Source organism: Ascaphus truei, chromosome 1, assembly GCF_040206685.1.
Source record: "Ascaphus truei isolate aAscTru1 chromosome 1, aAscTru1.hap1, whole genome shotgun sequence".
Classification (NCBI taxonomy): domain Eukaryota; kingdom Metazoa; phylum Chordata; class Amphibia; order Anura; family Ascaphidae; genus Ascaphus; species Ascaphus truei.
In genome coordinates, this window is record NC_134483.1 from 371,358,393 (window position 1) to 371,371,417 (window position 13,025).

At 40.9% G+C, this 13,025-nt stretch overlaps 1 protein-coding gene across 2 annotated transcripts in view; it reads left to right on the plus strand.

Moving 5' to 3' along the window:
* LOC142501025 (EF-hand calcium-binding domain-containing protein 6-like) overlaps positions 1-13,025 on the plus strand; it is a 153,806-nt gene that overhangs the window by 68,166 nt on the left and 72,615 nt on the right. For both annotated transcript variants that reach the window (XM_075610271.1, XM_075610279.1), the window contains exon 13: positions 8,096-8,206. In XM_075610271.1, coding sequence (XP_075466386.1) covers positions 8,096-8,206 — 111 coding nt within the window. The remainder of the gene's footprint in view (positions 1-8,095; positions 8,207-13,025) is intronic.

The following is a 13,025-nucleotide window of genomic DNA, read 5'->3' on the forward strand; positions in this document are numbered from 1 at the left end:
TGGAGAACTCTAAAAACCAGCACACCAACCACTGCTCAATGTAATGGAAAACACCACAAATTTACAACTTGTAAACAACTACCCAAATTTCTTCTCATACTATTACTCTCTCTAGCAGGTGATATTGAAACTAACCCAGGTCCTCCCATTTCAGCTCTGTCCCATGCCCCTGAGAATTCCACCTTTAAATTCCAAAAAGGGCTATCTGTCGCCCATATAAACATCCGGAGCCTGCTGCCCAAACTAGACGAACTAAGGGCATGGTGCCTTATGCATAAACCCAAAGCCATCGTTCTTACAGAAACATGGCTATCCTCTAAAACCCCTGATGCAAATATCGCCATTCAGGGATACTCCATTTTTAGGAGAGATAGGTCAAAGAGAGGAGGAGGGGTGTTATTTATATTGCAGACACCTTACAATTTACACTGCTACATTGCCCACCAAGTCCACCCTCTTTTGAAACTCTAGTTGGCAAAATCTGCCTCCCCTTTTCTAAGCCCATCTTGCTTGCTGGCATCTACCGCCCCCCTAAAGCCCTTCTACAATCCTTGACTGATATCACCCAATTTCTTGCCTCCATTTCCTCTCTGAATGAGAAGAGTGAGCTGCTAGTTCTTGGGGATTTCAACTTCAATTGGCTTGACCCTAAAAACCACAAAATCCAGATACAACTCAAGTCACTTAACCTATCGCAACTCATTTCCCAACCCACACGAATAAACCTGAAGTCGCATAACCATTCCTTGCTAGACTGGATTCTCTCCTCAAACCCCAGCAGAATCCAATCCTCTGGCATCCTTCCTGACATTTTCAGTGACCATGCAATAGTGTACTGTGTAAGGAAAATTAAACCGCCCCATTCAAGCCCCAAAGTTCTCCTCACTAGAACATTTAAAAACTTTAACCCACAACAGTTTCTGGATGACCTTACCAACTGCCCATGGCACAGAATCGATTTAATTCCCGACCCTGATTCTGCGCTCGACTATTTCCAATCCGAGTTCTTAAAACTCTGCGATACCCATGCTCCACTACGCAAAATAAGGGTACGGGGGGCCCACCTTCCATGGGTTACACCTGACCTTATAGCACTCTACCAGTTCAGGGATGCCTTGTGGAAAAGCTACAAAGTAACTGGCACTACCAAGGATCTCAATCACTACAGATGCCTGCGGAACGTGTGCACAAGGCAAACAAGGCATGCAAAAGCACAATATTACTCTGACAATCTCCTCCAGAATACATCAAACCCAGCTAATTTCTGGAAGGTTATCAACAATATATTCCAGCCTCCTAACCATCAACAACCAAGTAATATCACTAAGGGGGATATTACTCTGACAAACCCCACTGACATTGCAAATGCATTCAATGATTACTTTGTGGGGTGTGCCACTAACTTATTAGCGAAACGCAGCACAAACCCCAAACCTGAATCTCATCCTGGGAGTACCCCTATAGTCCCACCCCCTCCCAACACTGCCCACAATTTTCAATTTAGCCCAGTATCTGAAGAGGAGATTACACAAGCGCTCCTCAAACTAAAACTAAGCAGCCAATGTGGACCCGACTTACTACAATCTAGGTTCCTACGACTTGGTGCCCCAGCCATTGCCAAACCAATTGCGTCCATAGTCAACTCTATCCTGTCTGCAGGCCATATCCCTAAGACCTGGAAAACTGCCAGAGTTGTCCCAATCTTCAAAAGTGGGGACAAAAACACTGTCTCAAACTACAGGCCAATCTCACTTCTCCCAATTCTATCCAAAGTTATGGAAAAATGTGTCCACTCCCAATTAAGCGAGTTCTACACCAAGACAAATTTCCCTAGCCAATTCCAGTCTGGGTTTCGTCCCAAACACTCCACCGTAACTACCCTGCTAAAAGTTTGCAATGAAATCCAGTGTGGAATGGAACGGGGACAACTCACTGGTGCAGTATTCCTAGATTTTGCAAAGGCTTTTGACACAGTTGATCATGCTATCCTGCTTAACAAACTCCAGAGCTCTGGAATAGGGAAACATGCTTTAAACTGGTTTCAGTCCTACCTATCAGGAAGATCCCAACATGTGTCCATCTCAGGCTCTAACTCCAACCCCCTGGATATCACCTGTGGTGTCCCGCAAGGCTCTGTTCTGGGGCCCCTACTCTTCTCAGTGTTCATTAATGATCTTCCCACAGCTTGTAAGGAAGCCTCAATACACATGTATGCAGATGACACAATCCTGTATGCACACAACCATAGCCTCTCTGACCTTCAACACATACTTCAGTCTGACTTTTTGAGACTCGAAAACTGGATTTCCCAAAACAAACTGTTTTTAAACACTGACAAGACTGTAACAATGGTATTTGGGACCAAGACTAAATTTGTAAAGCTTCCAGTGACTGAGCTCCTGATTAGAACCAACGCTAAAACCACCCTAACACCTGTCACTAGTTTTAAATACCTGGGCTTATGGTTTGACTCCCACTTAACATTCGGGATGCACATTGATACCCTGACAACCAAGACCTATGCCAAACTAGGGGTACTTTACAGGAACAAATCCTACCTAAGTCTCCTGGTCAGAAAGCGTATTGCACAGCAGATGCTAATGCCAATTATTGACTATGGAGACATAGTATATGGCTCGGCTCCTCAAACCCACCTTAGCAAACTTGACACCCTCTACAATTCAATTTGTCGTTTTGTTCTCCAATGCAACTACAACACACATCACTGCGAAATGCTCAAAGAACTAGATTGGTCATCACTAGAGTCTAGGCGCAAAGTTCACCTTTCCTGTCTCACCCTCAAATACTTTCTGGGCAAGCTACCCAGCTACCTGAACAAGCTCCTCACCCCTACCACATGCAGTACCTATCACCTGAGATCAGACTCCAAAAGACTATTCATGGTCCCAAGACTCAACAAAGTATCCGGACGTTCCTCCTTCTCCTTCCGTGCACCCCAAAACTGGAACAACCTACCAGAGACTCTCACATCCACCACCAGCTTAAGTTCTTTCAAATCTAAGGCTGTCTCACACTTTAATCTGGTCTGTAACTGTTTCATACGCTCATAATATATATTTTCTTTAACTGTGCATGCAATGTCTTGTATATAAATGTATACCTTGTTAATTTATGTAACTGTATTTGTAACCATGTATTATTTGTTTTACTCTGTGCCCAGGACATACTTGAAAACGAGAGGTAACTCTCAATGTATTACTTCCTGGTAAAATATTTTATAAATAAATAAATAAATCCTCGGCAGGGAGCATGGTAATACTTACCTTCAGCTGCCATCCAGTCTGTGAATACTTTCTTCAATCAAGCTACCTGGGACTCTTGTTTGGTCACTTATATGGTGTTCTCAATTGGCGGAGGTTCTGGGCGGCGGGGCGAGATCTGCGAGACTCCGTATTTATTTATTTATAAAATGTTTTACCAGGAAGTAATACATTGAGAGTAACCTCTCGTTTTCAAGTATGTCCTGGGCACAGAGTTAGGGCAAATAATACATGTTTACAAATACAGTTACATAAATGAACAGGGTATACGAAGTACTTGGTACGAAACGCGTAGAGGTCACGACAGGTCATCCTGCGCGTGTATGCTGGTAAGCTGAGACGGAGCCTGCAGGAGACAGCAGCGTTTTTTCCATCTCCGCGGTGCTGAGATCCGGATCCTGTGCAGACACCGCGAGTCTGCTGACTGTCTCAGTGTGAGTGTCCGTTTCCCCTTGCCAGTGCCCAACCTTATGGCGGTTTCTATACAAATCTGTTGATAGGTTGTTTTCATGTTTGTTTTTTTCTTTCATGTGTTTTTATATAAATTTTACTGCATTTGTATACTGTGCAGCTTAGGGTTTAGTCACCATCAGGTGTTCTCCTGGGTAGTACATAGCCGTCCAGCTGCACAGCTGTTCTGAGGTTGGGGTTGGATCCCCTCAGAGTTTGTGTGTATTTTTAATAAATTACCTTCCACTAATCCCTGGTGCGCATTTGTGCATTTTTTATTATCTTGTATTTCAGGGTGCCCTCCCCCCTTTTTAAGGGGGGTTCACCTAGATTTGAGAGTTTCTGGGGAGACGCTTTATGTACATGCTGCAAAGGGCTCATCCACACCATCATACAGTACGAGCGCTGAATATCCTGTTTTTTCTACCTTCGGGATACAATACAGTAGATACAGTAGTGCTAATGTTGTATGCTATATGCTACAACAATTCCAAGGCTTTCTTAACGTAGAGGGAGGTTGCCCACTTCTTGATGAACAGACTTTTTTTTTAATGAACATTCTTTATTGTATTCTATTCTGTAGAATCAAATGAAATAAAGTTTGATTACCGTGCTGTGGATCTTGTTAGGCACTGACTTAGGATTCATTGCACCCAACAGTACTTACGGTTACACAACATTTTGCTTTGCTGCTCTGTAAAACTTATATTCTGACGCTTTGTACGCTGTCTAGCAATATTTTGCAGAAATTCCCTTTAAAATACTGAGATATTCCCCAAACATACCCCCTTTTTATATGTTATTAATATTTTTATTTGGCATTTGTGCATTTTATAGCAATATGAGTAGCTATTTTATTTCATTTCTTGGGACACACATTTCTTTTTTGTTTTTGGAGTTCAATATCAGATATGCACAAACGGTTCAAGAGAGTGAGACTAACCATTTTGAAAATATACTATGGGGTGTAGCGCTGTTTCCCCCACCCTCTGTAAGCTGTGGTGGCTACTGAGTGTGTGGTGCTTTTACCTGCGGCTCAAAGGAGGCCTGAACCCGCCGCTGCTGGGAGACTGGGATGTACCTGATCTGTCCGGTGACAGCGCCCCACCTGTGAGGGATCCTGACAGCACCCGATAACCCCTTCACAGGACCCAATACAATAAGTACACATAGCATGTATAATAACAGGTTTACTGAGATGCAATTGGTAACACTATAATACATATAACTCCAGCCTCGCACGGCCTTGCCAACACATGGTATCCCACTGTTCAACCACCTAGTCCGCACCCCAGTGAGAGTGCCCCACAATGTACTGAGGTTCCCTGGTAACCTAACCAACCTGGTGTCCACAGTAGCCAACCCACCCTGAAGTGTGTGACAGCACTGCCCACGGTGTGTACAGTATAGTTGGTGCACTTGTTGTAGTACCTGCCCAGGTGCTCCAGCACCCAGGTACTGCTGAATGGTAACAGGGATCCGCTGATCCAGTGACATTGTCTGCGATGGCATCCGCCTCTATGTGGTGTGGACTCCCGCTGAAGTGTCCCACCATGAAGAGAGTCTCTATACTTCTGGAGTGATCTGGTCCCAGACCACCGGGTGCGAGTTCCACGCAGCAACCTGGCTGTGTCCCTGGCACTGACACATAAGGGGCAATGATCCCTATATATGGGCTGGTCCCTGAAGCAACCACAATCTAGTTGGGGCTCAGGTCCTACCTGGGGCCTAAGGGAAGTAAACTAGGCATAGTCTCAGAGCCACTGGCAATGAGACACTACCTAATTGGTTCACCTCCTTCCCCAGACTGCTTCTCCAGAACAGGGGATTGTTGCAGCCCTATTGGCTGTTGTGTAGCACCTGATTTAGCAGCCACAAGGGCTGTTGGGGATTGTAGTTCCCCCTGCGGAGCTTCCCATATAATGGCCACCTCTCGCCTAGCCTATGCGCATGCGCACCTCCTTGTAATGGCCGCTGGCTTTCGGTGCCCCTCTGCGCATGCACAAGTCCCACTGCGTATGTGTGCGCATCCAAACATGGTGAAGCCCGGCAAAGGGAGCTGCTGTTGACCCGGCCGCCTCTCCCAAACCGTCCGCAGGCTACTGCACCTTCCTCCACCTGCCTGACGCACCCGCGCGCCTCCGCGGTATGGAACCACAGGGGACTCAGGGGGAGCTTGCCTACAGGAGTAAAGAAGAGGCAATGGAGGAGGAAAGAAATGATTTAGTAAAAATAAGATAATGTACAGTGTGTAATATATGCTAAAAAATAAAACAACCGTATGTTTATATGAAGTCAGTAAATTATTGAAAAGAATATTGGAAACCACAGAGCAGAAAAAAACAACATAAACTGGATTTAAAGTAGTGGGTTCTCAGTATAAGACGACATTGCCCCGCAGCCATAACATATACAGATGTTTCATTGTGTTGCTACATACAGCTTTCAATTTAGACATGAAAACGAATTCTTTGTCTTCCTTTAATGTAAAAGAAAAATCTTGGGTTTCGCTTTAGAATTTATTTAGAACTCTCCGATGCGCAGTGAGAAACTTCTCATATATTCGACTCTTCTCAATTGTGGCATTGACCCCTATTCATTAAGCTGTGCAACCGCTTCCCAGTGCTGGAGAAGATAGCAGCTCCATGCAAATGAATGGAACCTACATCTGCTCCAGCACTGGGAAGCGGTTTGACAGCGTATGGAATGCTGGCCTCTACAGTCAATTACAGCTGATATTATAAACTTCCCACTAACAGTGAAGAATAAAAACAACATACGGTGTTACCCATATCTGTAAGTCATTGAGCCCCAAGTGGTCCTTTGCTGACTTTCAATCATATGTTTGTTAACCATCAATTTCCTTCAGCGTTAGTTGCCTGAATCTACCTTTCTTCCACAAATCTAAAAAAGCGAAAGGTTAACGTGTCTAACCTTTATAGAGTCATGTACGTACCATAACTGTATTTGCATATTATATTGTATAGTGCTGTACAGACATACCCCGGTTTAAGGACACTCACTTTAAGTACACTCACGAGTAAGTACATATTGCCCAATAGGCAAACGGCAGCTCACGCATGCGCCAGTCAGCACGTCCTGAATAGCAATACCGGCTCCCTACCTGTACAGAAGCTGTGCGCAAGCGGGGAGACTATAGAGCCTGTTACAAATGCGTTATTTACATCAGTTATGCACGTATATGATTTTTGCAGCACAGTACAAGCATCGATAAATGGGAAAAAGGGAGTGCTTCACTTTAAGAACATTTTCGCTTTACATACATGCTCCGGTCCCATTGCGTACGTTAATGCGGGGTATGCCTGTATAAGATTTATGTACAATATAGGAATTAAAAGAAAATTCTTTGACATGCTAATGAGCCTATAACCCTACGCTGTACACAACGTCTATTTTATACAGAAATTTTAGTCACCGGCCAATTTTGTCCTGAGAAACACATTTGAGTCTGAAGCAATGAAAAGATGTTTTTTTTTTTTTATTTTTCAAAGGTCTTATTTATTTACATAAATCTGTCAAAGTAATGAAAAAACTGAAGCATGACATGTATAGCATTTCTAGCCCCGTATTCTTTAGCATTGCCATGAGGAAAATAACTTGCGCCTATTCCCATCCCCTTTCCAACCTTCTTCCCCAAAAAGTCAGCTGTTCATTATCAGCGTCTCCAGATAATGAATGAACGCCTTGTTCATCTTTATTTCTTAAGTCATTCTGGTGTATGCCAGTGTTTTAAGGATTATGCTTAAATTGTGCTCGAGGGATAAAAACAATTATGCGCTATTGAACAAATACTGCCACTTTTGAAATATTTGTCTGCAAAATATCTTGAAAGCTATTATGAAATGCTTTTCCAAAGCACTCATTCATTTTTTATATATATATATATATATATATATATATATATATATATATATATATATATATATATATATATATATATATATATCTTTTTTTGTTTTTGTTTTAAAGCCATGTTTTGTAAATTTCTTTTCATGCTAAACAGGAGGGCTGAAAAGCCTTTTCAAATGTTAGTTTGTTTAAGCAATACCAGTGTTTTAGCCTAATGAATACCGTCTTATAGAGGACAATCAGATGTGTCTCAATACACCGGTATTCCTGCTACTGTGCAGCCCCTGTGCCAGAGCTGTGTGCTAGAAATTCTTTCACTGACAAAGCCGCTACGCTCAAAAACCCGATTAACCTCTGATATTCACGGGGGGCTCTTGATTGCGAGGGCCGATGCAGTGACAAAGAGTTAATGGCAGCCATATGCTTGGGTTATTGTGGGCACCCGTGACCCAAACTTGAACTCCCTGATTGACTGGCGCTAACTTCTGTTTCAGGTTTGGTGTGGAGATTACTGATGAAGACTTTGAGCAGCTACTTGACAGAATCCCCCTTGATGAAGATGGAAATGTCAAATATACCCCCTTCATGGCCATGTTTGACTCGCGGTAATTAATGTCTGTGATTGCTCCCTCATTTGCATGCAGCGCCTGTGTGGAATGGGCTTTGTAATATTGTTAAGCAAGAATCATTTCATTTGCCCACATAGCATTGGCAAACATTACAGGAACACCTTTTTATCGCATGTCTAAATAAGTACAGTAGTATTATTTTACTTACATCCTTTAGAAAGTGACACAAACTGTATTGTGACTTTAAAGCACAAAATAACATTTAGATGCTTATTCTGTAAGGTGGGATAAGCGCAGATGACGTGCTATCTCATAAAAGCCCCATTGACTTTAATGGGGCTTTTCCTGCGATAGCACGTCATCTGTGCTTATCACACCTTACAGAATAAGGGCCTTAGAGTTAACACATGGTCAAATATATTTACCCCTTTTAATGATTCATTGCCAAGTCCAAACTTTTAGAGACTGCGCAAAAAGTGTTATATTTACACTGTTTTAAGTTTACACTTTTTTATTTATACGTTTACAAAGAAATCACTTTTTTTTAGGGTACTTCTGTGTTTTTTAACCAGTTTTTATTTCACTGGAGCTCCCATATAGTATTCCACATTTAACCTGTGCACGTCATTGTATTTAGGAAAGTCTTTATTTATACAGTATAGCGCTATTGATGTACATAACGCTTCGCAGTAGTAATACATGTGACAATCATATAAATAACAAATAAAATAAATAACACATAAAGGGGAGAAGTGCTTCAGACATAAAGTAACATTTAGGAAAAGGAGTCCCTGCTCCGAAGAGCTTACAGTCTAATTGGTAGGTAGGAAGAACATACAGAGACAGTAGGAGGGTGTTCTGGTAAGTGCGTCTGCAAGGGGCCAAGGTTTATGTATGAGGTGTTAATTATCAGCCATGGAACTACTCATATGCTTCCTTAAGCAGGTGTGTTTTGAGGTGGGTCTTAAATGTGGATAGAGAGGGTGCTAGTCGGATATTGAGGGGAAGGGCATTCCAGAGGTGTGGGGCAATCAGTGAGAAAGGTTTAAGGTGGGAGAGGGCTTTAGATACAAAAGGGATTGAGAGAAGACATCCGTGAGCAGAACGCAAGAGTCAGGATGGTGTGTAGCGAGATGTAGGGAGCAGCAGAAGAGTGTAAAGCTTTAAAAGTGAGGAGGAGAATTGAGTGTGTGATACGGGATTTGATAGGAAGCCAGGAGAGGGATTTCATGCAGGTGAGACGCAGAGACAGATTTAGGAAAGAGTGGAGTGATTCTGGCAGCAGCGTGTAGGGGAGACAGGTGAGAGGCAGGAAGGCCGGAAAGCAGGAGGTTACAGTAATGGAGACAGGAGAGAATGAGGGTCTGTGTCAGAGTTTTTGCAGTCGTGCAACAGAGGAAAGGGTGTATCTTGGTAATATTGCAGAGGAAAAAGCGACAGGTCATTCATCTCTTATTATTGGCTATATCATTTTTATTGTTTTCTCTATGTAGTGAGATAAATTTGAAGGACTCAAGAACAAATTAGAAAAGGTCTAACTAGCAGGCAGGTCTAGCAGAGGGCTCTAAATAGGTGTGTTAGTTGGGGCTTCCCAGTGCTTAAATAGTAACTATATTAAAGGGACAATATTAAAGTAATTTCAATGAATAGTGACATGAAATAAACGACACTGTGAAAATACTATATATATATATGCAGATGAGCATACAGCTATATTTGCATATATATATATATATATGTATAAACAAGTAAAAAATGAAAGTGTAGTAACACACTAATAAACAGTGAATAAATGAAAAAAAAAATGTTTCAATGAAAATCAAGGTGCAATAATGCCCCGTGAATAGACAAAATGAACACTTACTCAAACCCAAAGAGGAATCGCCTACTTGGTCCCAAAAACTTTAGAATCTCAAATATTACGGGAACAGTAGATGATGTCCAATATGTGGGAAGAAAAACAGGAAAAAACATGTTAAGTGACATTTAAAAGCAAATCTCATACTGTGCAAACTGTGGGTCAATCATAATGCAATCGATCTTGGAACAAAACGGAGGAAAAATGTAATAATGCAGATAGTATAACACAAACTTTATCGGGACAAACTTAAAAATGTGCACTCACATAAAAAGAATCTTTAAAGCATTGCAGAGAATAATCTCCTAAGTGTCAGCCTCGCCGCGATTTCACTGCCTTTCGGTGTCTCTCGGCATCTCACGTGACCGCTCGGTCAGCACTTCCAGTTTCGGTCGTCCGGGAAACATAGACGCGTTTCGTCCGTTCTCCCTGCAGACCAGGTACTGAGGAACTCAACGCGTTTCGCTGATGCACTCATCTTCCTCAGGAGTATGAATTGTCATTTGCAGGTTACTCTTAAGATTCTCAGCTGTTTAGTCATCTACTAATTATATATAATTAAGTTCAAATGGACTGAATAATAGCCGAGATGTATGGAAGCATATAAACCATTAATCAGACAGAACTGGATATGACATGTAAATTAACCCACTCAATGTTCCATGTCTGTCTGAAATATCTAAGTGCATATAGAAATAAAGCTTTGCTAAACAATATATATATATACAGCTCAACCCCTTTATAACGCTGTGTTTGGGGTCCAAAGAATCACATCGCGCTATAAGCGGATCGCGTTAGAAATAATGTACAATTGTATGCATTGTGCAATAAAGTATTTAAGATACCAATAATCGTGTTGTAAAGTATTCATAAATATGAAAATTGGGAGCCACGCTTGCATCGCGTTATAAGCGGATTCACGTTATAACGGATCGCGTTATAACGGGATTAAGCTGTATATATATATATATAGTGCAAAAACATATAATACATATTTATACATATCAATATATAAAATATCAGCAGAGGTAAAAACAAAACCTATATTAATTAAAATATTGAAATAATGTCTATTTTTTTTATATAATTGAAGATTATTGACCAATACAAAAACCCCTTCTTGGGAAGCATATGCCTCCAAAGGAAGGGCTCAAATACATATAATAGTACATGGCCAGATTAAAAGAGGGGCCCTTGGCCTCCACACACATACCATAGTAAATCATTTGATAAAAGCCATTTTTTAAACATATTTTCGGATTTTGAATTCAGCTTTTGAAGCATGCAGTCACTGCATAATACTGTAATATTAAACTAATATCTTAAAACTCTAAATATATAGTACAAATATATTAAATATATTTTTTTTTAAATAAGTTGCCTTTCTACACTACCTTTCTACATATCCAGTGAATTGCCTTCAAAAAGCAAAATTCTGCCCATTTTTTTTGTGTAAGTAATGTTTTATTTGCTTGCTGTCTGCTTTCTGATTCTATATGATCGTTTTATAAATATAATAGTCGCTTTTAAGAAGTACTACTTTTATTTTACGTATGCAAACACAAAAAGGATAACCACTAACTGATTGAAACTTGTGTATTGAAAAAGATCTGAATAATAGATTAAAAGTAGAAAAATGTGAACATATTATGAAATGTGTCTGCTCGGCAGTCAACCTGGACTCGCTATCAAATATTTGATTTTTTAGGTAAATATGAGTGACCGATACAGAATCGCTCGTGTCCATGAAAGAGGTGCACAGAAACGAAAATCAGCTGTATGAAAAGAAACAACAAATTATTTCAAAGGTGTCAAAATTTAGTAATGACTTTATGACTTCAGCTGCCTCGACCTCAAAACCAACCGACCAATTAAAGCAATTTCAACAGAATGCACCATTTCAACAGAAACACTGGAAATTCCACCTTCATCTGTAACTGAAAAAATAATGGTGTTGGTGAGACAAGTGAGCAAACAACAGGCGAAAAACTGTCCAGGAAGGCTAGGATAATCAATCAGAACTTAGAGAAGGAACTGGAAAGAAACTTCACTGTTTTGAAAATTCTATTGGCTTGTGACTGGAATTATCAACACTGGATATGATAAACTTTTTGGGCCAAAAAAGGATCCTTCGATTTGCAAAACTACACTGGCATATTCTTGATCATCAGTACACCAAGAAGAACAGACCAAAGGTGAAATGCATTTTGTTCGAAAATGTACTGCATATTTATTTAAACGAACAAATCGGAACAATGAGATTGGTAACCGCTCTTGGCTGTGTTTCTCTCCAACTACTGGTAAAGTCTACTGCTATATCTGTAAACTTGTGGCTACACCTAAAGTAAACATGTCCAGTACTGGATTTTATGACTGGAAACATGGAAGTGAATGGTTGGTTGAACACAAGACTTCAAAGTATCCTTTTGAATCTGTAACAATTTTGGCGAAACGTGGAAAGGAACGTGGGCGCATTGACCAGGATTTGGCAAAACAAGAATGAGAGTTGAGTGGATATTGGCGCAAAGTTCTCATGCATGTTGTGAGTACAGTAAATTCATTGCTGAACCTGGACTGGCTTTCCGGGGGGGTAATGAAATGGTTGGATTACCAAAAAATGGTAACAATCTTGATATTATGGAACGGCTAGCTGAATATGATCCATTTCTCTCTGATCACATCAAACTACATGCAAATAAGGGAAGAGATCATGCGAATTACCTGTCATCTACAATATGTGAAGAGCTGATTGTATTAATAGGAAGGATGTCCTGAATCACATAATTACAAGAATAAAGAAGTCCAATTATTATTCTGTGTCATTTGATTCTACCCCAGACGAGGCTCATATTGACCAGTTTACTACAGTAATATGTTACATGGAAAATACATTTCCAAGGGAAAGGTTTCTGACATTGATGCCAAATTGTGGTAACACTGGTTCTGCTCTTGCTAATGTGAGTTCTTGGATTGTCACAGCATTGATATCAGTGATGG